The following is a 26,897-nucleotide window of genomic DNA, read 5'->3' as shown; positions in this document are numbered from 1 at the left end:
AATAAAATCCCCATAACTGACTCATGTGGTTCTGAATAATTTTTATGATGAGGGTCTGAGTCATTTTTTAAAAAATCTTCTTGGTCAAATGAGAACAAAATTCCTTCACAAAGATAACTGACTTACTGTTCAGCAGGTATATGGAAGTGGTTATTAAGGGGTTCTTAAAGCAAAAACTTCCACAAACATATAAAATAGTTGGGTTTTTTTCCTTATTGTCATTGTGGTACATGAATTTTGTCTTGAGCATATTTGAATGAATCATCCTCATCTATGCCCATGTAAGAACAGAATGTGGTTTTTTGCAAGTTAATGCAGTGAGAAGTAAAAGGGAAAGTCATTATAAGAAAAGGAAATGAATAGGTGTTATTTTGCATAATGTCTGCACTAAGTTAAAAGCTAAACCAGGAAGGAAGTTGCCATCACTATGCTAGATGGGAGTGCCTTGGTGACATGTGCTTGCTTTTGAGAAAACCAGTAGTCTTCAGATTAGGACTAGGAATAATTATCGTGTTTATTTTGTGTTTACCTGAATTTTTCAAAATCCATGAAGGTGAGTGATCAGCTTTTAAAATAACCTTTTATTTATTCTGAAGTCTGCAATTGAAAAGTTGGCACATGCTTTCCTAAAAGCAATGGTTAGGATGCTGCACACATCTGGAAATTGCAAAGGATATAGACTCTATTTGTTAGATTTTTTTACCAACAGAGCTAATTATATGTGGTAATTTGGGATGAGTTCATAATTTCCATACACTGCAAAATTTTTGGTAATTATTTCCATGCATGTATTTTTATGGCCTTCATAATGAAGAAAGTAGTGAAAATGCTAATGTTCTTTTCTAGCAGGTGCTCATGTCTTCAGAAACAACTTTTTAGAAGTTTTTATATTTAAATGCTGTAAAACTGTGTACAATTACTATCTGCAATGAGATGCTGTCTGTGAAGGAGATATGCAGTGTAATCTGACAAGAATAGAGCAGAATGGATGTAACTGAGTAAAGCAAATCTTGTAGCATAAATGCCAAATTCTTCTTTGTGATCCTAGAGGCTGATACTGAATTTAGGATAAATGCAAACTATGCATGTATGCAAGTTACTTTTTTAAAACTGCATGAGTTAATTAAAATTGTTTTGTCACATCCATTCCTAAGAAGGCTTTTGACTAAATAATTATTATAATAAAAAGCATCCCTTTGACAAAGACTGTATTCTCAGGCATCATAACATAATTTCTTTACAAAGCATATAATTTAGTATCAAAATATCCAGATTCATTTACTTATATGTTTTTTTCATTAAACATAAAGAGTAGACATATCAGTAATTAGAATATAATGTATCAATTTTTATAGTTTATAAATGAACAAACTTGGTAAGCTGTCATAAGTTTTGAATATCATAACTTTTATAATTCAGTTTAAGATGTTGGAATAATTAATGTTTTACCTCCCTGAAGAGGTAAACAAAGTATTTGTAGCACAGATTATCCAAATAAACAATTACAGGACTATTACCAGAAGGAAACATTAACCTTAGTGTCAAACATCAAAGAATAATTATATTTTTCCATGATAATTTTTCTAGATTGCTCTTATTTTCCATGCTTTAGGCTGCAATAGTGCGATCACTGCAATTCTGTCTTAATCACAGCATGTCTAAAATAAGATTGTGAAGTATATATGCAGAACAGAATCTTAGTTGAAGCAGCACAGATTTATATTTGGAAAATTAAAATTATTGCTGCATTTTGGATGTTTTAAAAACTAAATTACTATATAACAGACTGTGTAATGATGTCTGAATTACATTAGAAAGTAAATATGTTGAACAATTTATTCAAAATCTCTAAGGATTTTGGGTCTCTGGTTCATCAAAAACCTTCTGTTGAAAACTGTTTTTTTCAGATTTTGTGACAAACCTAAAATGTACAGAATTTTTTGTAAGTGTTTCAAATTGCTGGTTACACCATGAGACTTCAGCAGACAGAGTTGTTGGAAATCTTTGAGTTGTGAAATATGATCACTGGCTCTTCCTCTGTTAGTTCCTAAATGAATGGCAGAAAGCTCCTAATTCCTGGATGTCTTATCCCAGGGGAAATTCCAGCATTTACTTTCATTATGGCGAGGGAATAAAAATGGAAATTTATCATTGAACAACAATTTAGGGGGAAATCAATTTGCAAAAAAAAAATAAAAAAAGCCTTTAAATTTTTTTCAAAAGAACACAGTTCAGCTTTACCAGAAGTGAAATGTTTCCTTTCTGTTTGTAAAGCAACGCACTTGTCGGTTACAAGCCACTGAACCTTTAAATTACACTGATTTAGAGTAGGAGGTTATCCTTTTGGGCTCTGATGCTTTCAATCCCAGTCCTATCCCTTGGGTCCTGCTACTTGATGGAGTGCATCTCCTCTAATCTATCAGTTGTGCATTCCCCAACTTGTACCATAGGTCTTTTATCTCTGCAGTATTATGTGGCAACTCTAGCTTCCATAAGGAAGTGATAAAAAATGCAACTGTACTGTACACTGCAGCTCTCTCTCAGAATACTGCAGAATGAAAGAGTCAAACCCATGCAAAGTGAAATATTTGCGATTTTCTTAATGGGAAGCAAGTTTTTTATAAATTTTGATCTTCCCTGTGAATACTTTTAATGGATTTGGATTTTATATGAAAAACCATCCAGTAAATAGAGGTTTTATAGAAGAATTTAATAATCACAGAACTTCTTAACATTAAGCATGTGATTGCAGGTCTTTGAATATAAATCAGTTCCCTAGAGTTACTTTGCATGGTTTCATCTGAGCAATCCTTTTTACTATTCAGGCTGCCTGTGTTCAGATTTCACAAAATCCTTTCCAAGTTTCCTTTCACAAAACTTTTCAAGTTTCCAGAATGATGTTTGCATTTGGGAGGGTGCTTCCCAGTCCTGTAGCAAGGAGCAAGGAGTATGGTATGGCTCTCTGTCTGCCATGTAACCCACTTGGAAAGGGTAGTTTTGTTGCTGCCCTTCTTCAAGTGTTCGACCATCTATATCCCTCCTTAGAAAGGCAACAGTCCTGTGATGTGGGGAAAAAAGAAGTTTGTTTATACTAGATTGTCATTTGATCTGCTGTCTCAGTAGAGACCTTTCAAGAGGATGGGAAGCATCCTCCCTAACTTAACAACATTCACACCTTTTCCGCTCAGATAATGTGCCTTTGACACACCTACAACAGATAACAGGCCTACAACAGATAACAGGCCTTTGACACACCTACAGCGAGGCTCACAGGCAGCTCTGGGATCTGTTCAGCCATTTGTGCAGTTCAAAATGGACTTTGCAGTGCTGAACATAGATGTCTGTCACAGTGCAGTCAGCAGCTTCCCAAGGCCATGTACAGATTTCTTGGTGAAAAGGATATGTTAGGGAATTATGGTTAGTTGCCCTTGAAAGCTGTAGCAGTGGTTTTAGACTGGTTGCCCAGATGCCATGGCTTGCCATGAGAGCAGAGTAAGCATTCCATTTTTGCTCCTGGTTCATCTCCACAGACAAGTTCTACACAAAATGCCTCTTTCAGGTGGAAGAATTTAATCTCAGAAGCCTGCTCCATGACCTGTTGTGTGGGTCAGATTGTAAGCATTTCAAGAAAAATTCTGTGTCTTGCCTCAGGGAAAGATCAAACCCTAAATTTTGTCTGTTATTCTTCCTTTTTATATCAAAATGAACTTTTTTATACCTGTGTGTTTTACATTTCAATTTATTATGTTTTTAAGGAGTTCATGACTCTCTGATGTAGTGTTAGTAAAGGGAAGATAATTGACTTTGACATTGGAGTTTGGATTTTATTTCTGTATCCTATCTGGAATCTCTTACTGAATAATTTCTGAGGTCAACCTGCTGCTCTGTGAGCACAGGTGGCCGAGTGCAGCTGAGCACTGAAGCAACTAAAGGATATATTTTGCTCTCTATTCATAAGGATTTATGATCACATTGCTCCAGTTGCTCATAATGGGAGTTAGATACAAAATTTTCCCTTTATAGACGTGCAAGGGTACTACTAGAATGGGAAACATAAAGCTGTAGGTTAGTGCAGCATCAGTTCTGGGAAGTGGTTATTCAATAAAGACATATTTCATGTTGGGGTCACACAAATTTTTTTATTCTTGAGGTTTTTTATCTGAAAATATACTTCAAAGTTACTGAAAAAGTGGTTCAAAGTTAACCCAAGTAAAAATTTGCATGATAAAGCTCTACTGTAATGTGGAAGACAAATCACACTCATTTATAATTATGTGTTTTTGCTGGTTGCCAGAACTGGATTAATGTACTCTAGCTATGGTACCTTGATATTGAAATTTGACTACGAATACCAAACCCAAAGGTCATAATTAAAGTCCCTGTTTGCTGATTGAATATAAGAGAATGTGAAGGGTGTGGCTGGAGGATTCACAGCATTGCTGTGTATTTTCACTCTGCGGTTTCAATGTCATTTGGAAAGAAAGCTTTCATACTGATTATAGCTACTTTACAACATAAGTACATTGGAGTGTTGCAACTGCACTGTTCCAGGGCTGAGTTCCCTCTACAAACAAGTTTTCCATTCTTTTGAAGAAGCATAAATGTGCTTTCTCTTCTTTTGAAGAAATTGGAGCAGCTTTGAAACAGGAATGTGACTAGATACCATCAGAAATTCCAGCTACTATTGCAAGAGTTTTAACACAATTCAGCAAATAAAATCCAGCATCTAGGTTGTGAGAAGACTCTGTGCTTGCTTTCTCTTACATATGATGCATTTAACATCTTGTCATAACCCTCAAAAAAAAAAAAAAGTGCATTTCATCATAAGATGGTTGGAATATGCACTACATGATGCTTCTAAGTACATGTCCATGTGTCCTATATGACTGTGACTAATGTAGCACTCTTTCTTTTACAGCCAACACTGTAATGGTGTCCTGCATGGATACCTGTTCATCAAGTAACATCACTTTTCCGCTTTGTACTTTTAACAATTCTTACAAAACATCAGTGCAACAAAGAAGAGAAACCCAGACTATTTTGCTGAAGGTCATTATAAATAATACCGATTTCCAAAATATTCCATGTATTTGCCAGTCGTCCTGGAGGGAACGACAGTCCCACCCTAAACAGAGAGAGTGTGAATCCAAGAGGGATGTGAATGTTGATCATCAAGGATCAGGGTCAGTAGATAAAAAAAGTAAGTAGATTAAGAGAAATACTTAATTTTGAAGTAGCTTATTACAAAATAAAAGACAAGTTTTTATTTGGTACTTAGAAAAAAAATTATATGTTTCTGGTTCTCTGTGGTCTTTGCATGTCTGTGAACAATGACGGTTTTTAGCTTTTTTTGCATGGCTAGAAAATGCAGATTTTGTGCCAGATTCTCAGTGGCATTAATTCCTGGCTGTCAGTGAAACATGTTGGTAGCAAGTACTTTCTAAAATACTTAATTTATTTATAAGGAGTTGTACTTTCTGACAGTTTTTCAAGCTGAATTTGCTTTTAAATGTCATTATGGAACTCTACCTGTAGATTGCCTGCAATATAAAGATAGGCTGTATCTGAAGAACTAATTCAGTAGGTAACTATTCCAATGGCAACTATAGAATAAATAACCATTTTTGTTTTTGTAGTCTACATTATCCTCAACTGTGTAGCATCAGAAATGGCCTTACATGTTTTATAGAAAGCAGCACTGACTAAGGAATGGCACTGCAATACAGAGGAGAGATAGCAACCCACATCTTTTCAGAGCAGTAGCAGCCCGTTCTTTCTTTGCAAATATCTGGAAATCTTTGGGGAAGAGGATACCTCTTTCTAACATTGTCAGCAACAGAGGCAATAGGCCAAGTCCTGAATATAAAAAATTCAGTTATTTTCAACCATATATTTTCCTTATTACAAAACAGCTCTCTTAACAAGTATGAAAAATAAAAGCTTATATATGGACAACCTCTGTTCTCAGTTATACCTGTACAACTAAGACTTTTGACAATGTCTCATCTGTTTATTTTAAACACAAGTCTCACATATTGTGTGGTTTGAAGGGAAGCAAGGACCTCCTGCAACTGATAGCAGACAGACAGTGTGTGCACTTCAAATCTCTATCATCATGTGGCTTCTGCCTGGGTTCTATCCTTCTCATAGTCTGATTTTGGCCTGTTGCCTTTGACAACTGACAAAAACAACAATAACAAAAAAGTGATAGTAAAGCAAAAAAGAGTTATACTTTGTAGGGAAAATGTATAAGATAACCAATGTTCTTTAGATCTATTCAGAGTAACTTTACACAGTATATATTTATCCATATTTTTCATAGTCAGTGATGTAGAAACCTTTATGTTTTTGCAATTGAGACAGAGAATTCACTGTACTTTTTCAGAGTTGTCTCTTGATTTACCACTTGTATAACAGTTTTGTTTTAATTTTTATTTCCAAAAGCAAAAGGCTCGCTTGAAGTGAAAACAGAAAATGTTACTTATTTTTATAAATATTTTAATTTCACCACGGTTTCCAAGAAGGAAGTGGAGCATAATACAAACTACTTGATGGAAATCCACATCAACAATTCTATGGTCAGAGGACAAAATGCAGCCAACAAACAACTAAATCATTCTTGTCTCTTGGCAATGATGGAAGACCAAAATGACTGTGTAAATATTTCACTGCAACTGAAGTCTTACATAGAATGTAAGTTACAAAAGAGATTCAAAATGGAAATCAAACTAGAAACAATATAATCTTGCAAAAAATCTCAAGTAGGTAGTAGTCTGCTTCCAGCAACCATTTGAAAATATTTAAATATTTTACAAGAAGAGAATACAATTTTGAACACCCCTTATTAAAAAGCAAACCATAGTAGACAACTGATGATTTTTATAATGATTTAAAGCAGGTTTAGCTGTGCCCTTTTTTTTCTAGAAGAAATACAGCAAAGATCTGTACACTGTTTCTTGCTTAGCAGCAACAGATGCACACATTGCATGTGATAAAACCTGGAAATACAATTTTTCCTTTCCTGATAATGGCATAACCCTGTTGTCTTGGAGGTAAATTTAAAAATCCCTGTTAACTATGGTGATAAGACAATCAGGAGATAAGTTTGACCATTCTAATGTTTTACTGCAGTAGCCTACTATATAGCCTCACTGCAGTATGCTTAAAAGATAATTCTTCAGCTGAACTAAGTTTAGTTCCCCCAGAGGACAACTTCAGCTTTTTATATTTCTCTTTGTGCTGCAAAAGGGTTTTGTTTGATTTCCTGACCATGGTTAGGGCTTCTGTTCTGTCTATCTACAACACTTGTAATTTGGAAATTGCAGAATTATTGCATTCACTTGGTTTTGCATGGAAAATTTATTTTATGCTGTACCTTTGCTGGAAAAAATATGGTTTTTAGAGTTGGATTAATATATGTTAAATAAGTCCAGGGAAAATCCTGGAGAAGAAAATGCAGTTTAGGATTGTTTTGGGTTTTTGCTTGTTTGGATTTTTTTTAATACGTGTGTCTAGCCATGAGAGGAGCATAATTTGTAACTTGCCCTGCTAACTTGTGTCAATACTATGAACTAACCACCCTTTGTTAATACTGATTTATCTGGGTAGCAGTAATCTCATATTAGCAATGAAAATTAACAATATGTCTTTTTTTCTCTTTACTTCAAAACAGCTAAAGAGGTGCTCAGGGCTTTTACTAAGCAAGGCTGATAATCAAGTCATTACAAGCCACTACAAGATGAGGTAGACTGCTCTATTTAAAAGGAGCCTAGATTACTGTAATAAAAGATATTTTTAGTTTTAAATTAGGAGGAATGAGCCACGGGGTCATTGGCATTTGCTTCATGGAGAAGATACCAGGGAAGTTGAAGTCTAATTATGCCGTTCTAAGTCAGGGAAAGGGAAACAGTATTTTGGCTACAGTCTGTAATTTGGTTTTTTATGGGTTATAGTAACACAGCTGGTTTTTAAAACAGTTATTTGACAGTGCTGAGGTATGCATTAACATGCAGCTGCCAAAGACAGTTAAAAGGCCATTCAACCAACCACAGGGGAAAGTTCTCCACATAATTTCTTTGTTGTGTACAGTCCTGACTTGTACTAATTATTGAACTAAATCCCTGTGGAATGTGGGTGCATTTCTGCAGCAGTTGTTGTCCGAAAGAGCAGCCTACCTCCTTTATCCAGTCCCATGTGATTCTTTCTCAAGGCAACTTTAAAGGAATTCCCCAGAGGGCTCCTGTTGGTGACATTTCTTCACTTTTTTATAAGAAAAATATCTATATGTAGAATCTTGCCTTCTGTCATATATGAAGATAGACCAGGAGGTTAAGAATGCCAGTACAGGCCAATGTTGGACAATGGACCACTCCCTTCCTTGCTTTATGCAGACAGAGGGGACACGTTACCCTTGTTCTACCTTAAATATAAATGTTCATCTTTGAAACATTTTCATTGGCTGAGTTGAAAAGTTACTCAGTCATCGGTATCTATTTCAGCCATGGAAAGATATATAGATACAGAAATAGATAGAGATATAGATATAAAAATACAGGCAAAAATTAAGCTAAATTCTAGACAGGAAACCTAACATCAAAAACCAGAGAAGGCTGAAAGTAAAAGGCATAATCTTTTCTATTTTTTTGATTTTGTTTTGTTTTTATCTGTGGGGATAGGCACAATTCATAAACCTACCAAGATGGAATGTTCTGCTTTTCTCTGCTGCCAGTGATTTGCTGCTTAATTTTCTCTCTTGTACATTTTATGGACAGATCCAATGTGTATGACGAAGATCACTTGGCTCACTATGATTGCAGTAGTTTTTGTATTTACTGTTTCAATTGTCATCTACAAAATAGTCCAAGAAAAGAAACAGAACTGTAAGTAACAAAAAGTTAATCTGCATCAATCTAAATTTCTATGCAAGTAAGAATATATTAATTTATAATAATAAAACTGTTGACTATTGCTGTAGCTCAGACTGATATTTTGATTGTCAAATGGTAAAAGCTTCTTAGAGACTGACTAAAGTACTTAGATGATTGATAGTATTACCTCTCACCTCTTTGGTGGATGCAAAAACTGTAGATGCAAATCCAAGTTTGTTGATGGCAAATTAAATGTGGAGATTTTGATAGATGATTGATGGCTTAGTGATATGAACTTCTGGTTTCACACTATTTTAATAGATAAAACAATTACTGTTAAACTTTGTGGAAAGTTTTAAGCAGAAATCCCAATGACCAGTATAAGTGAATTGAAATACCCTTTCCTTCCTGAAGATAATTTATTTAGGTCACAGTCAGGAAAAATTACAGGATAGATATGAGGAGATATACACTTATCTGTCTGTCCTAAAAACTGGCTATTCAAATTCATTGGTGGTGTAATCCCATGCAGGGCAACCAAGGTGCACCTTCTTAAGTCAAGAGGTGAATTAAGCCCAGATAACATTTCATCTCTTTGCTATTACTTCAGCAAAGAAAACATTTCTGTGATTTCTGAAACATCACTATTGACTATTCAAAGTGATTGGAACTTTGCTATGAGAGAACTTGCCATTAGTTCAGAGACTGAAACAATTGTTTCTAGAATATTCTTTCAGCCATGATAGGCTCTTCTCTTGGGATACAGGTAGAAATCAGATTTACAGTATTTTCTCTAGCAATATACAATGAATAAAACAAGAATAAAATTGTAGAGGTACCCTGAGCTTGAGATCTTTGAGCAATTAAGATAAAGTCCTCTGCACAAAAACAGTGCTGAAAATTGACCTCTTGTCAACTGCTGGTCCTTGTTTCTCTTCCCAAGTCAGAGGTAGGTGGCACCAGGAGCACATTACCTTTCATCACTGTGGAAAGAATATTACTTAAGCTGTTACCTGAGGGAATAACTCTCAGGTGCTTTTCACAGCAGTTTGCAGAGACATTCTGCTTGTGTCAGCCCTGAGTGGGCAGAATGCCTCCAGACAAGCAGCATTTAGTTGCTATTGCCAGGCAGGTGTGCATTCCCCTGTAGTTCAGAGCTGCTGAAAGGAGGCCCTGGTCACAGGGGTAGTAAACCAAATAATAATCCTTATCCATTCCCCTGGTCATCCTTACTGTATGCACAGGTAATTTTGTAATGAAGGAGCAACAGAAGTCTAGCTTTACTCATAACTGAACAGAAGGAAGAGTAGTGCCCCCACACAAAATGTTTCTGTGATTTTTTTGCATAATGTAAATACTTTATGCATATATCTTTAATGACTGAGCAAAATAATTGCTTGAGATGTCAAGTTTGTACCCTCCCCACCTCAATGAAAGGAGCTCCTTACCAGATGATGTTGCTTAAAATACATGATATTTTACTTATTGCTAGAAGCAATTTCTGAGACAGATTTCATGTATATAAAACCCACGAAATGTAAATTATGACTTTATAAGTGGGCTATTAAGTCCTCTAATTTAAAGGACTTTTATTTGTAATTTGAAAACCACTTATAAATGTCATGTCTGATTTTCTCTGCTTTGAGTCATAACGTTCTATTTTGTTCTATTAATGTAGAACTGTAAGCAGTGATGATTAATGATTTAGTAGCTTTATTCTTAAACTACACTTTTTTATTAAATTCAAATTTTCAGAATCATTGTGAACACAAACAGGGAGGAAGAGATGCCCTTTTGAGGCTTCTAATAACTTACTAGCTTCAGGGATACATTTTATGCTAATTGAAGAAAAGTGGGTTTATGAGTTAAATTTATAATATATAACATTATAAACAACATCATTATGTTACTGATAAAAAGACAAGTGCACAAAAAATAAAACTTAAGGTTTATGTGTATATATTAAGATGCCACCTTTCATTGCATATGAATGGTGGCATGTATACACTATTTTTTTTCCAGTGGCGCTCAAAGAATAGAGCAGAACTATTAGCTATGTTTCTAAAACAGCTGTTATGAGTTTTTCCAGCCATAGTTCAGTTGGTATTTTTTCTCTTCATTTCTGAGCACCACTGAAAGCTGTTAAGAAATGTGGAATTACTCATTTCCTCTTGAGACCTTGCAAGATATTCTGCTAGGTAGACTCTGAGACTCTCTGAATCATTAAGCTATTTTGATAAGTGCATAAAATAAAATATCCAAATAAACTTGGTGAAGGTTACAACTGATCCATTACAAAGGCCTTAAACTGGAAATTAATTGTTTTGCCTTTTCCTTTCCACTCTTGTCTCACGACCACTTCCAGAGCTTCCTTTGACATTAACTGTTACAGTGTCTGCTTGGAGCTTTAGTGCTTTAGATCTCCACTGGCTAGTCATAAAAAAATTCATGACCTAAATAATTTTAATTTAATGTATTTCTTAGTGTTCTCAAAGGAAAAAGATAAAAATAAATTCTGTTACATAGAATTGGAGTGAGCCTGTCACCAGAAGCTGGCTGAGCCCTGGACTGCCGTCGCTGCTGAACAGGACAAACCACAACAGCTGCACCATGTCTGCAATAAGCCCACTGAGAGCACAGCATTTAGAGAGCAGCAGAAGGATGGAAGGACTGAGAGTTTATGAACTGGGTGCTGAGGAACAGCCAGAGGTGCCCTTTCCAGCTCTAGCTTTGTCAGGGGTGTGGAGCTTGCTCTCAGACTGTGCTATCTGAGATGAACACCCCACACTAGCAAGGAATCTGTCAGCCTCCTGGGTTGCCCATGCAGTCCATCCTTGCTACTCCACTGTCAGCAGTGAGAGTCCAAACCTGTACTGAAATATGTACTTTTCTTGATATCCTTCCAAAAATTGTTCAAGGTACGCAGTTTAGAAAAAGGCAAGGAATAATTTGAAAGGGACAAATCTGAATGAAATTTCTACAAAATTTCATTCAGAAAAATACAAATCATCTGGCTCTTGGTTTTCCTCATCACCTTATTCCAACACCTTCCTGAGTTTTTAAACACTTTCCAAGGTATTCAACAGTTTAATAATAAGGGATTTACAAGCTTTCCTTCTAATCAGGGCTGATGCTAACATATGACATTTTGTTTAAAGCAGATTATAAACAAAGAGTAGCAACATCAGTTTCTACTGTTCTAAGAAGAAAGAGTTCCATACATGCAAGAAGAACTGTATCTGCTACTAAAATTCATCCTTTTCCTGGTAAGTATATAAAAGTAAAACAAAATTTAACAAACCTTGAGGCATGAGGAGATCAAGAAAGACCTTTTAAGACTTTCCTGTCAAGAGATGCTTCAAGTTTGTTTCAGAGTTACCTTGGTCATACACAAATTTGATCTGCTTATGTTAAGGAAACACTTTTTTGGTTTAAAGAAATAAATCTGACAACAAAAATATAAGAAGACTTATATATATAATGTGAGAATGCTTCTCCCAGTCTTTCCAGTGTGTTGCATTAATGACTTTGAACTTTTTAATTTTTGGTCATATTGTGTGCCAGTTTTGAGGTCTGTCACCTGAGTGCTTTGTGTGTGTATGAAAAATATACAGAGATGTACATATGTGTTTGTATGTTCTATGTGTTTGTGACTCTTGATAAAATTTGCTATCAAAGCATGGAATGAATGGCTGCAGCAGGACTCAATAAATGGTTCTGCTGGCACTTCATAGCCTATTTCTAGGGTCAAATTCCCACAAAATAAAATTTTTGAGTTTCAGATAGGTAAAAAATTGTGGTCTTCAGAGAGGGTAGTATGCTTACCACAGATAAATGAAATGACATGGCTAAACACAAAGTTTGGATTCTAGAAAACTGGATTTGGCATCAAATATCTGTGTACGTGCCAATTACCAGGTGTTTCTATGAGTGTTACTGACATTGCTCAAAGACTGAAATGTTTTAATAAATTTCATGGATTCTGGTTTTGTGAAGGGAGCTATATCTTTAAAAATATTAACATTAACATATAGAATAATAGCTCTGAATGGCAAACTAACCTCCCTTCAAAACAAGAAAAATACAAAGCCAGCAAATTAAAAAGGTGGTTTTAAATATGACTTAAGGCTTAAGTACTTTGCTTTTTGTTTTGTTAGTTCTTCGGGAGTAAGAGGAGACTCACTAATTTATGTCTACAACTCAGTATTTCATGGCATTTCAATTTTACCTAGAAAAGAGTGAATAGCTTCTTCTCTGTCTGAACTCCCCTGTGAGTACAATTTATGCTTCTTGCTCTTAAAGCACTGGCTACCTCTGAGATATATTTATGAGCTCATTCTTTTCATTCTGCATGGAAGGAATTACTTTTCTGACATCTGTTGTCTTGAGTAGCTTCACTAATATCATGCCTGTTTAAACAACACATGTTCAGAATGGCATTTTTAATGCCATTTAATGTTGTATATCCAAGGCATTTTTGATGATGAGGTCTTATGGAAATTCAAATCTGATTTTACTAGATTTTACTGAAGAGAATAAGAATCCCTTATTGATCTGTCATTCTCATTTTTAAGTGCCTTCTACTACAATCAATCCATGAAACCCAGAAAGATGCTTAGTTGCATGAACTGCTATAATGGGGTTTATTTTAAAATAAAATTCCTTCGTTTCACACACCATAATTTCAGTCAATCCAATCAATTTCATGGTTTATACCAATATAATTTAAAATATGATCAAATCCATATGAAGAGTTTATTCTTTCCATAGTTGCTACGCTTAGGATTTGTTACCATGATAATGGATTATAAATAGCTACAGATGACTTTGTTGACAGCCCTTGACAATATTTTCCTTATAATTAGAGCATAGCTTGCAATCTTGAAAGAAACCATTGAGATCCACTGAAGACAATACAATCACCCTGGAAACACAGTAATGAGTACTTGAGAGGATGTGACAGTACATCTTAGAGATGAAAAGATGGAAAAGTACTCCTAAAAGGTTATTTGAAGTAAAGAAATTACAAGGGAAGAAAAAGAGGGAAGCCTATACTTCAAGAATGGGAGTGAATTCTTAGGAGACTTAGTAAATGACTGGCTTAATGTCACTGTAGTCCTACAAAAAAGTAATTTACAGCATGGATGTTAGTTCTGTAAAACTGTTAGTGGCTTTATATCCATGAATCATTGTCATTAAGTCCAGTGACCAGAGGAAAGGGGGGAAAATGTACAGAATGTTCTCTGGGGAAGGATTAAATTTACAACCTTCCAAGTTCACAGTACTGCAAAGGATTAAGCACATATAGTGAGGAGAGGGGAGCTTAATAAATATATATAAATAATAAATAGTAACTAAATGTTGTCTGGGCTGTAAAGCTAAAAAAGAATGCACTAGAACATGGGTTATGCAAACATTTTCTAGACTTCAGAGCTGGCCCTGCCATTGCATTTATGTATAGTAACTGTCCCTTGAATGGTATGAACTGACAAAAAAGAGTTTCCCTTAAATGCATCCACAAGACAAGTGAAAGAAGACAGGATACCTTTTTTTTTAATGCAAGAAGTATTCTTTAAGTGGCTGATCTGTATTTCCAGACACAGAGGATTTTCATCAAATAGAACTTGATAGTAATAACACATGGAAAAGGATCTATTGAAGCCACTTCCTTGCTTTGCATTTACTACAGAGAATCTTAGTGAGATTCCCACTCAAGAATTTTATTGCAAGAATTTCTTTGAAGAGCTTTCATAAATTCAAGAAGCAGTAGAAGAGGTTTTAGAACAGCTTAATAAATTAATAATGGCAATTAGAAGGAGTAGAATGTATTCCCCACAGAGTTTTAAAAGAACTCAGATAGAAACTGCTGAATTGTCATTTGCAGCTTGCTGCTTAAATCAGTCTCCAATGCAGATAAAAGGAAGAAAGTTATACTTACCCTGCTGTTATTCCTCTTCCTTAGCCCATTTTCCCTAAACCACTTGGGTACCTCTTTGGTACCTCTTCCAGTCTAGTAACTGACTAAGTGTAGTTATTCTCATGTAGCTGTATCCTAAAAAAAAGTTAATCCTGGGCACATGGCACAAAATTACTTGTTGGGAGCAGGCCAGTGTGCATGAACTGCATGCTACATCATTCAAAATAAAAAAAACAGGCAAGAATAAGTTGCAGAGGAATGAGGTTGCATAAATCAGGGCATTTAATAACTAGGCTGAATCTGCCTAGTAGGGTCTGGAAGATTCACTAACATAATTAGTTGGGTTGTACTTTAGTGGGAATTTATATTACTGGAATCTTATCACCATAAACTCCCATTCAGACTTTATTTTCCTAGAGTAAGAACAACATTCCTTGTTTATTTTGATTCTATTTCAAATGTGGCATAAGATGTGTTAGAAAAAAAAGGCTTGTTCTCATTCCTTTACTAGAACTGGACAATGCAGACAGGGAATCATATTGTTAAAATCATCATGTTATTGCTCTACAGTCTGTGTGGGCAGCCTTAGTTCAAGCATAATATCTTGTTCTACGTTGCTCAAACAATATATTCATTTTTAGTGATGCTCCATTGGCTCATGGAGTCACAGTTTGGTTCCTTACATTTTAGGATACAAATACAAGATTTCTTGACTCAGTTGTCTGGCTCACAGTAATGCAAAGTTAATTCTGATGGACGGTGGTTTCATAACTCATCCTGAAAGAAGAGCATTGCAGGGTCACAGTGACAACCAGGATTCAGAGAATAAAACTGCTTCCTGGCCTGCAGTTGTTTCCTGGACTGTTTAGGGTTTGTGACATCCATACTATTTGATACAAGTGGGCTTGACAGCTATAATTTCCACAGAAGAAACAGCAAGACAAATTCCCTCTCATTTGAATTCCTGTATTGTTTTCTGTGCTATCCTATTAAAATAATAGTTCCTTTCCCACAAGATTAGAGGAAATAGGGGAAATTCTGCCATATCTCTGACATGTTGCTATAGCTTCAGGTTAGTTGACGTGTTGGAAACAGAAGCAAATGCTGGCTCAGCAGTGTCAGGGCTGGCATCCCAGCGAGTTCAGTCTTACTCCTCCTTGTATTCTGCAATACATTTTCTTTTTAGCAAAGAGAACAGGCAAGACACATCTTTTACAGCAGCAAATAGATGCCAAGACAAGAAAGAGAAATTAGTTTAATCTTGGCTAACTGAAACATCACCTATTTGGTGGTCCCTCTCAGTTCCTGACATAGCTGAATAATTATCTTTCCCTCTGCAATTTACATGAATTATATTGGCAAAAGCAAAGCTTCTCATAGTATTCAATATTTAACATAGACTTACATGTTTCTGAAATGCAACATAACCAAGAAAATTGTGAAGATTCATTAAGACTTTGGAACTTTTAAATTTTTTTTTCAGATAAAAAGGAGGATAAAATCTATAGGATGCAGGTAACTTTTTATAGCCCCTGTATGCTTTCCATAGAGCCCTGATGCACAAAGGACCTTTTCTCTGCTCAGTTTGCATGCATGCAGAACACTCTTACACACAGGCACTGAAGGGGATATCAGCCTATATTCCCATTCTCTCCAGATTCATCTCATTCATCTTGACGGTCAAACAAGATCCACTGTTATTTTTTAAAAAACTTTTAAATTTTTTTACTTTTCATTTCATATTCAGCTGCTTGAGTGCCAAGATCCAAACTGTATTTTTAAATTGCATTTGTAAAAAGAAAAGCCCAAATGATGTAGTCAGTAGAGAATGAACATAGCTAGATATGAGTGGCACAGTTTATCCTCTTGTTGTTAGCTCAATGGAAACCCATTTGTAGGTTTATGGAAGTAATGGATAGTCAGGGACAGGATGGACCTGGAGTCAAAATATTATTTGTGTTCTACAGCAGTTCTTTGAAAAATGCATTGGATAAACAACTCCGCGTGCATTTGCCTGACAGTGTTATCTCTGCATTTCCTTATCAGTATTCCACTGAGATACTGTATCAGGATCTGTGCGCTAAAGGCATCACCTCACCCCTTCCTGCTTCTGAGGTGTATGCTGTCACCTTTGTTGGCAACTGGGTGATACCTGGTAGCTCTCCCTATGTGTGTGTGACAAATGAGCTGAGGCCACACCACGTGTGCCTGTGGCAATCTGTGCTGCCCTTATGTGAAAATGAGTCAGGAATTTCACCCTCTAAATTTCCATTGTTTCCGCTTAACTGGCCAAATTTAGGAGTTTGTATTTTGGGGGGCACTTACATAACCTCAAATTTGCATGCTTTTGGATTTTCACTACAATTTATTCACAAATTTATTTGCCTACTTTCAAGCTGCTTCCCAGATCAGTGTAGAATCAGGACATTGTAGTCCTACTAGCATTAAAAGGAAGTTAAATACCAAACATGGTTTGTACTTTCAGTACTGTCCATCTCTGCCTTGTGTTCAGATAGGTCTCAATTATTTTTCAAACTTGCATATGCAAGTCCAACACTCTGTAGATATATTTGCTGTTAATAATATAGATAAAAATTATTTTAACTTTCAATAGTGAACACCAGCAAACAACAGGCCCCACTTCCTGCACAGACCACAAACAGACTGTCTGTAATTCCTGAACAAGAGCATTGTCACGTGGAACAACTGTAGAAGGTAAGTAAACATCTTACAACCCTGATTATTCTGGTTTGCCTCATATATTTAGAATTAATAGTGTGGATATCTGAGGAAAATAATTATTACTTCTTCTCGCCAAGTCAATAAGATAAAAAACTGGATAATGTGTTTTGTGAGAGCTAGGCATGAAAAGAGAATCAGTTTTACTTCTGCTACTAAAAGTGATCTATAATCATATGTGTTAGCCTAATAAACCCTGTGTGCCCCTGCAGACCTTGGTGAAAATTCTGACACTTTTTCTGGTGCAAAATATTGTGTCCTAAACTTTAGCACTGTGCTGACATTTGTTTTTACAAGGTGGAGGAAAATAGCAATTAGCAAATGATCTCTGAAGAAAATTCCATATTTGAAACAAATAGCCTCCTTATAAAATTCCTCAAGCAAAAGAAATTGATCACTCTGTTGTTCTTACACCAGTCAGAAGGAATGATGAGAAGCTGGTTTCTGTTCAGAACCAAGACTAATCTCCCAGTCCTAACTTTCTGCAGCCACTGTGCTGCAGTAATTGTTTCAGGAATTCCAGATGCAAGGAACCAAATCTTCATAGAAATGTGCAGTAAGAGACAGCCCTTCCTGAAAATGCTTGTAATGACTAGAAAAAAACAGATGCTACTTGAATAAGTAATACAGACTAATAGTGCATAGACCAGGTGATGGCTACTTGCACACGTGATATTATTGTGTATGGTGATTTTTTTACATTAAAGGCTTAAGGAGTTCCTTCTTTTATATTTCTATTTAAATTGGATTGAGTTTTATTGGAAACTCAATATAATGTCATGCTATCTTTTTATGGTGTTAAAAAAATTTATGTACTGAAGAGCAGTTTGATTTTTGTGCTTCATGTGGAATGATGAAGATGAAATTGCACATTGAGAACAGAACTAAATGAAGAATTTTGAACAACTTTGCTGACAGAAAATGAGGTAATTCCATAGTAAATTAATAACTGAGCTAGAGAATTTTTTGTTGTTTGAAGGAGACTTGCTGGGTTATAGGATAGTGTATTATAGTTATTAAAAATACTGGTCTCTGTTTAAGTGATTGTCATCCATAGATCTTGTGTAGACTTACAAAGATAAGAAGTTGTTACTGTTACTATTTTTAAAATTAGGCTATCAGGAGACACAAAGAGATGACATGACTTGGGAACTCTGTGACATAGCTGAGAGCAGTTCCCAGATCATCTGAGTTCAGCTGTTTGCCATTTGCACTCAGTTTCTGACTGAGCAGGTGCTTTCCAGCCCCCATTAGCCTTTCTGTAGGGCAGCTTCTTCCTTTTCTGCAGGGATTGCTCCCAGACACTTCAGTACTACACCATTTATTTTTCTGGTCTCTGTATACTCTCTCTCATATCCACATCTCCCAGGTACCTGCCCAACTTAATTGTTTTTTTTACTCTTGGCTCAAAATAGGACATTTCTAAGGTTGAAATGGGATGTGCTGCTAAGCAGCTGCTCACCTGCCTTCACTTTTACAGTATTATGGCTGATCATTAGCATGCTTTGTTAATTCTGTTCTTCCAGGATGTTGCATTCACCTAAAACTCATCTTTTAGAAGCAGAGGGAAAAAGTCATGGCTCATTCCCGTCCAAATTTAACATTTGTGTTGCTAGAGGTGGGAGTTACTGTTGGGGTGACCTTTTGCTTTTATTACCTTAACTGTTAGGAACTAAAGGATAGAAAGAAGGGATGGAACAGCTTTTCAGATTTTTGGTTCCTCTGTGAGACAATATATGAGATCCAAGACACTTTGGGTTTAATTATTCCCTTTCCTTAATCTCTGTGTGAATAACTGAAAGAAAAAGACTAGGTATCTTGAGAAAGCCCAAAAGCCTTGTTCAGTGCTGTGCAGAAGCAGGCTTGCTTTTCCAGAGAGTCTTCCTCTCAGAGGGACAGCTGGCAGTGAGGTGAAATTCAGATGTGACATGTGGGAATGTCACTGACTACATTGTAAATTGTATGCTGACTACATTGTAAATTGTAATGTTACATGACATTGTGTGGAAATATTATTAAATAATCCAGCTGCAGAAACTTAGATCTAGATCTTGCCTTTCATCATGTTTTGTTTTGAATACATTTCTTAAAGGAATACTCTCTCAGAGCTAAATACTCTGTGAAAATAATAAAAAGCACTTTTTGCTTTAGTTTTGCTTTGCTTCCTGCAAAAACCCCCTTCTCGCTTCATCTGATAAGGTCAGATCCACGTCATTACTGCTTGTGTCTGTGGGTGCCTCAGTTCCAGGAAAGCTTGCTAGCTATGAGTGCTTGTGGTAACTGAGGCTGGGGAAGGAAACTGTGATCTGCTTTTTGCATGAGTGCTGGGTTTGTCTCTGTGAAGTCTCTAGAATGTGAAGTCTCTAGAATGCTGCTAAAGACTCGTTCACTCAACGAGGAGAAGCTGTGTTACAAGTACTGCACATGGAAGCTAAGTACTGAGGCTGGAAAAATGCAAAAATAATCAAATTGCCAGAATTGCTAAAGACAGTTCTAGACTACATTAGCTTGATGAAGCGTGGGCTTTTCTCTGAAGTAGGAGGTGGGCTGGAGATGAGAAGTATGTACCAGAGAGCTTCTTGATCAAACCCACCGTCTTTGTACCACTGGCAGCTGCTCCCCTGAAGAGTGTGCATTTCAGATCACTGATACAAGAGCCTCAAATAAGGAGGGGTTCTAGGCAGAGCTGGAAGCCTGAGAGAGCTTCACTAGGGATACTGCTACCATCTGCCCTTCCCTGCTTCAAACCTGGCTTCTGGCTGGCTGGTAAGAGTTACTTCAATGCCTGCCCTGGATCAGACAGGCAAGATGAGTTCTACTTTTCCTCATCTTCAGCCAGCTGGAGCTGCACTCAGAGAAATCATTAACCAGAGCACAGAGTGTTTGATTTCTCTGTCAGGAGACTACCTACACAGCAGCTCTGGTAGGTGTAACAGCAGTTGTGAGGAGGAGGAAATGTAAAAGCAAGGATAAATCTGATCACGATCATTATAGCTAATGAGCTGGAGAACATGCTGATGGCCTCAGCAGTGGCCCTTAACACAACACATGGAAAGATGAAAGGCTGAAAAACATTGGTTTAGTCATGGGAATGGTCAGGAGAGATATATTTGCCTGTTCTTTGCTTGTTGCTCCAGTCTGCAACATTGAAGTATTGCTCTTACTAGTAGTTTGAGAGAGGTATCAATAATTAATTACTCATTGCAATTTTCCACTGTTTTTCTTTTTATAACAAGAAAAAGACATTTCTTTCTATAAATGTATTTTTTAAGTCTTTAGATTTAAGACAATACTGTTGATTATGAAATGTAAATATATTGATAAACATATGACCGTACAAGTGTTGCCATGTTTATCAATATACGTAGATCCAATTGTGTGGTCGATCTATCTATCTATCTATCTATCTATCTATCTATCTATCTATCTATCTATCATCTACCTATCATCTATCTATCTTATCTATCTATATCTATTCTGTGTGCACACAGAAATGCACCCAAATGCTTCATTATTCACTATTGCACCAACAGGTAATTCAGCTAAAAAAAATATGCACCAACTTCTGCACTTGTGCCTTTGCCAAAGGTGAATCTTTTCAGCATAGATCACTTAATGTCTCTGTATTTTCACAATAACTATTACAACTACACTTGAGTACCAAAGGTAAGAATCCTCTGTTTCTGCCGTCTTTCATTAAACTACCATATTAGCAACTGTCCTGGAAAACAAGGAATGAGCCACGTCCCTCAGGTTTTGAAACACACTTTACATATGTTGTGGTTTAGGAATGATGTTTTCCTATTCAGTAGTCCTGCTAAAACCACTATGCAGCTGGCTTCCCCTCCCCCCAATTGGAACCACAAAAGGAAAAGATCATGGCTTGAGATATGAACAATTTAGTGGAAACAGCAATGAGATAAGAAGACAATAACAAAAGGTATAGGCAAAGAAAAGATTTACATAGAAATAGTGGGACAATACTGACTGGCTCTTCCCTACCACTTTTCTCCCCACTGGAAGGAACACCCTTCTCCTTGGAAGCAAAGTCCTGCTCCTGGCAATGACCTGAGGTGGTATAGAATAATCTCCTAGCCATGCCCACACAGCTTCAGGCTCATCCCCTCACAGCTACTCTACTGCAAAATATTAACTCTGTCCTGGCCAGACTCCAGGACAACATATGACAGCTGTCAATGCCTTTCCTTAGTGCTATGAGAAGATTGTGACATTATTTACCCTAATTTTGTTTAGATTGGAAGCATGAACATTTTATTCAGGGCATATATTTACATTCAGGGCAAATATTTGCATTCAGAGGCAATGCAATTCAGGTAATAGCATGCCAGAATAAGGCTCTGGAGACACGACTTTTCTGTCTCTCCTAATGATACCTCCTAACAAATTCGCATGGTTGTAAGAAAGAACTGTTTATCCTCAGCTAAAAGAGAGATTGCTTTTAACAAAGCTTTACTTGCATCAACTGGTACTTTTAACTTTAAGAACTCTACTTCCATAAAATATTTTCAGCAGCTGTGAAATGCTGTGTGATGTGTATGTGGTTTGAAAAACCATGAGGACTAGCACTTCTGAATGTGTTTGATTCAACGGCCATTCCCTAAACAGTGGGGGCAAAGAATAATTGAAGTAAGAAATGAAAGTGGGCAAGTAAGAGCCAAATCACTGTACCCATGTGTAAGATGAAGGTGTTGGAGCATTCAGAAATACGGGGTTTTTGATGGTTATCTGTGAAATCACTGTTGAGTAGGGAAGGCTTTGGCTAACCTTTCCCTTGGAGGCTAAAGAAACCTGCCTCAAGGAGTGACTTTGAGTCCTGCCCTTGTGACAATCTGTCTTTCCCTGGGGTGGGGCCACATGGAGTCTGGGCAGACTGTGGGGGGCTCACTGGCTTCTCTCACACCAAAGCTGCACTTCAGTCCTAGAGTGGTCAGGGCAGAATAAAAGCCACATGTAGCATGAACAGAACCTGTGAGCCCTCTCCTGCAGTACCTCTGTCCTCTCCTGTTTAAGGGGAAGCAGCACCGCATTCTCTGGATCAAAGGCAGCATCAATAGATTTCATGAATGCTTAGGGACAGTGTTCTGTTTGGGGAAATTAGAGACAGATAGACCTGACAGTTCTTGGATGAAGTGCTGCCATTTTATGAGGAAAGAAAGAAAATAAAAACTCAGTGTCTCAAAGCCAACTGTTGTGGACTTTTCTTTTTCCTTGAAAGTGCCCAGTGTTATCCTCTGAGTTGGTGCTAAATCAAATTCACACAAGCTGGTCACTATTACCCAGACATTTTATTTACTGCATCAATCTCTTTGGCAATCAATGCCTCAAGGACAAGACAAAAGAATCTTGGTGTCCTGCATTGCATTAATTCTTTTAATAAAACTGGTAGACACGTTAAAGACTGCATAAAACTAATGAAAGTTCCACATCAGCAACTGCCAATGATTTTTAGTACACTGCCTTTTGCCATCTGTCTTTGTGAAGGGCTTTGAGATCCTTGAACACCAAAGATGCTTCATGCCTCTGTAGTTCTTTCTGAATGACAGTGTAGCCGCACAGTTAAATCAGACAAGTTGGTCTCCAGTGAATATAGAATTTAAGACACAATCATATCTTCAGGTGAAATGGATTATAAAACTGGAACATAAGGTAGATGACAGGTAACTGGCAGGGGCAACACACAGTACATGGCTACAAAGATGAAAACCTCTGTCAAAAAAATTGTAAAATAGAAGAATTTGATGGGTCCCTTTCTTCTCTTACAATCTGAGACACATGTGGGCATGGAACCCCCTATGGGTGCAATGGTTGGCACAAGAGATCAAAAAGTGTATGAGAGCTGTGTCTTACCCAGCAACATTCAGAATATCGTCACCATCGTTGTTTTCTAATGAAACACTCCCATAGGAATTAGAAATTTCATTGTGCATATCCCAGTGTGATGCCAAGAAAATTTCAGTGCAGATATACCTATGGCATTACCTGGGCTTTTGCTCAAGCTGCTGTTGCCTTCCTGAAGAGGTCTTTAAATGCCATCTTTGCTGAACTTAGTAGTAGAAACAGAAAGTGCAACTAAAAATATTCTTTGCCTGTTTTCCTTATGTGATTGTGGATGTACGAAAATGTTTTCATATTTAAAAGAATCTCTCTCTCATCTGTCTTCAAGCAAGACATCCACACAAACAACAGAAGATAGGAATTATGCAGAGAAAGCAGTGAAACTCATAAGACATTCTAGCAAAGGCATGTAACGAGTGAGCTCAGGAGTGAGAGGAAGATTACAGTTAAGCTGCTTTCAGGCAGGTATTTATGAAGAACAGTAGGTGTGATTTTAAATTGCTGGGATCCTTCCAATTATCCTTTTGACAGTTTTTCTGAAAAGCATAATTTCAGTGCTCTGACGTGATAGTACTGTCATTAAAGTTATCATAAAATTTGGTGTGAAGCTGCTGAAGGGAGAGGTTCCTACCAGTACTGACCTACTGGCTTTGAGGGTTGGCCATTTCTGTAAGACTTCATTTTTTACACCATAATTCCTCTTGATAACTATGATTCTATGATTTATGCCCTCAGGCAGCTTTAAATTGTTTTCAGAACTGTATGCACTCAATGAGGTATTTATTTTTTAAATATCATGAAAGGTAATTCCTCCTGTTTCTGCTTCCGTAAGAGATTCTATTCTTAATTGCACATTAAAGTGACAACTCCTCTCAGCACAGAGGAGCTCACAGAATCAGATTGCTGAGCACATTCCAGGGTACTTGGCACAATTACTGGGTCCTGCACTAAATGCATGCCAGGCTGTGTTTCTCTCCAAAGGAGACACTAAGGGTTTCCAAGGGAAGCACTCTCTCTTGATGGCAGAACTGGACTAGAAGGGGCACTGTGCAGACTGTTTAAACCCGCTGCTCCATTAGCTGGCATCAATTTTTGATGCAGTCTGTCCTGCCTACACTTGTCATTTTCTAGCTCACTTTGGCAGCTGCTACCTCCAGTATGATTTCACAGCCAAAGAACACTTCTGAACCCAGTTCCTACCATGTAAAAGAAAATGTAGACAGATGTTGTAATCAGGCCTGCAGCTATGGGAACTACCAGAATGGGTGACAAGCTATATTTGCTTTTTCACTCAGTGTGCAAGTTAGAAGAACAGAGATCCTGTACTTCCACTCCACCTCCCTCTTCTCCTCCCTAAAAAGTAAGACAAGCTTGGTTGGAATCTGTGAGCTCTGGGAGCTGCAATCCGAATTCGAAAGTGTCATTGATGGTTAGTGAGAAGCAGTTCACTTGTGAATGTGGAAAAAGCTGCTTTCATTTCATTATTTCCAAATTTGTCCTGCCATGTAGCATTATATAATGGGAAATGCAGTTGGGCACAGAAAAGCACTTCAGCTAGGTGGATGTGGTGAATGTTCACCCTCCCATTGCCAGCTTGCCTGGAAGAGGGTAAGGCCTGGTGTGCCTTGCTCAAGTTCCTGTGTCACACTCTGGTGGGGCAGGTACGTGGGCCACTACTCAGCTGCCAGGTATCAGTCTCAGTCTTTTGCTCCAACCTGATGTCCATCACCTATTTTGTTTGCCTTTTAGTTACAATGTTGTTTTCTTTTGTAATAAAGAGGAGAATTCATTATTGTGAATATCAAAATTATGACATTTGAGATAAATTAGAGAAGACTTACCCTCCTCTTTTTTTTCCTGATACTATTTTCTTTAGTTTCAGGTATCACCCCTATGAAATACCAGCACTTCTGGATGAAAGAAAACACATCATACACCACAGAAGAAAGCATCCCCATTTCCAGCTTGGGGGGCTATGTTATCCATCTTTTCATGAGAATAACAATTATGCATTTTAGTTGACAAGTTCCATTTTTCCCATCATAATTACTTTGTGTTAAGAAAATATGATTGATGAACAGGCGTATTTTGCTGCATAAACAATTTTGATAGCAGAGTATAGATTTCACATCTATTTTCTGTTCATTCAGGATTCATACTTAGTTATATAGTTGTAAGGTAATCCTTGTGATAATTGCATATTTTTATCAGGGCATAAATTTATTTTATATATTCTATAGGATAAGAAATCTGTATAAAGCTATGAATTATCCTCTACTTTCATGAAATAAGCACAATTTTCAACCTACTTAATGCTCTAGATGACTAAGATGACTGAAAGATACAGTTTCTGGCTGTTGAGAAGGGTGGCCAAAGTATTACAGAAGGAAAGAATTCTGCAGCATGTTAGTTTCTGCAGTAAACCAGGAAGACCATGATAATTTGTGCAATATCTTAGTGGATAACGAAAAAATGTGGAAAAATACTAATTTGGCTTCAAATCACAAAATGGTTATTATAGATTTTTGATAACTCATTAAGACAGTAAATGGGTTTGTACTTTTTGAGAAATTGCATTTCCATCTTGTTCCAGCTTGGATCATTAGGATTCCCACCCATTATCTCTTGGAACCTTTCCTTACTTTCCAATTACTGCTGCTCCTCTGAGTGCAGTGGAGCTGTTTGGGCTGAGCAGGGTCCCAAACTCCTTTGGTGCTAACAAATGATTTGTGGGTACAGCTTAGCCATCAGTCACTAGGCAGAGACAGAAATTGCCAGGACTTCAGGCTCCCTTGTGCTAAATCCATCAGGATGAACAGGTTGTAAACTGCCCATTGCAAACATGATAGGCAGCAATTTAGCATCCAGTAAATACTTCATTACCTCCATTCCTTACATTTATACAGCCTTTCCCTCCTGAAGCTTTCTGAAATTGAATTTTCCAGTCTACACTGATTAGTTCAGATTTAATAGGAATAGTTGTGAACATTAGCTATGTTTAAGGGCATATAGATATTTTTTTGTATTCTGTTGGATAAGTCTGAAACATTTGTTTCTATTGTATTTTATTTTACCATCTTATTAAAAAATAAGAGAAAAATACTTTCTTGATTTGGGGGCTTTTTGTTGTTTGTTTGTGGTAATAATAAAGCTTCTCAGAAGCAGAGTTTTTAATAAGATTTTCAGAAGAAGAATTTTTAATAGAGTCTATAAAGTAAGCCTCTCACAATTTGCTTCTTGGTTGTGTTTTCTGCTTATTATAGAGAGCAGCTTACAGACAAAGAGACATATTTGTCTCAATTCACTACAGAGTTGCTAAGGCGGTTTTGGTCAGTGTTTAAATGCTTCAAGTGATTCAAGCTATCTATTACTTTCTCCCCTTCAGTTCTAGAGACCTTGATAGAGGCAGTCCCGCTTCTTGGGACCCCAACTTAATTTTATTTCTTCTATAATTTAATTCTATTATTATTCTTGCTGCCTATAACCTACCTCTTTTCCTTAGACAAATAAACTGTGAT

General features: G+C 36.8%; 1 protein-coding gene across 1 annotated transcript; it reads left to right on the top strand.

The window, feature by feature from the left end:
• Positions 1–446: 446 nt before the first annotated feature.
• On the top strand, positions 447–26,281 carry TMEM156 (transmembrane protein 156). The gene is made up of 7 exons (XM_059471144.1): positions 447–553; positions 4,919–5,200; positions 6,445–6,693; positions 8,772–8,879; positions 12,026–12,133; positions 17,399–17,499; positions 25,256–26,281. The coding sequence occupies exons 1-6, from the start codon at positions 454–456 to the stop codon at positions 17,494–17,496; spliced, it is 945 nt and encodes a 314-aa protein (XP_059327127.1). The 5' UTR covers positions 447–453; the 3' UTR covers positions 17,497–17,499; positions 25,256–26,281.
• The last annotated feature ends 616 nt before the right edge of the window (positions 26,282–26,897 follow it).

The sequence above is a fragment of the Ammospiza nelsoni genome, chromosome 4 (assembly GCF_027579445.1).
Source record: "Ammospiza nelsoni isolate bAmmNel1 chromosome 4, bAmmNel1.pri, whole genome shotgun sequence".
NCBI classification, from domain to species: Eukaryota; Metazoa; Chordata; class Aves; order Passeriformes; family Passerellidae; genus Ammospiza; species Ammospiza nelsoni.
This window is presented reverse-complemented; position numbering and strand designations above follow the sequence as displayed.

Bases quoted from the DNA above. Each gene is read 5' to 3' on its own strand.
- TMEM156 (XM_059471144.1), top strand. From the start codon at position 454: ATGTGCTTGCTTTTGAGAAAACCAGTAGTCTTCAGATTAGGACTAGGA. The intron at 6,694-8,771 runs GTAAGTTACAAA...TTTTATGGACAG, and splicing joins ACTGAAGTCTTACATAGAAT to ATCCAATGTGTATGACGAAG. The intron at 12,134-17,398 runs GTAAGTATATAA...AACTTTCAATAG, and splicing joins TAAAATTCATCCTTTTCCTG to TGAACACCAGCAAACAACAG.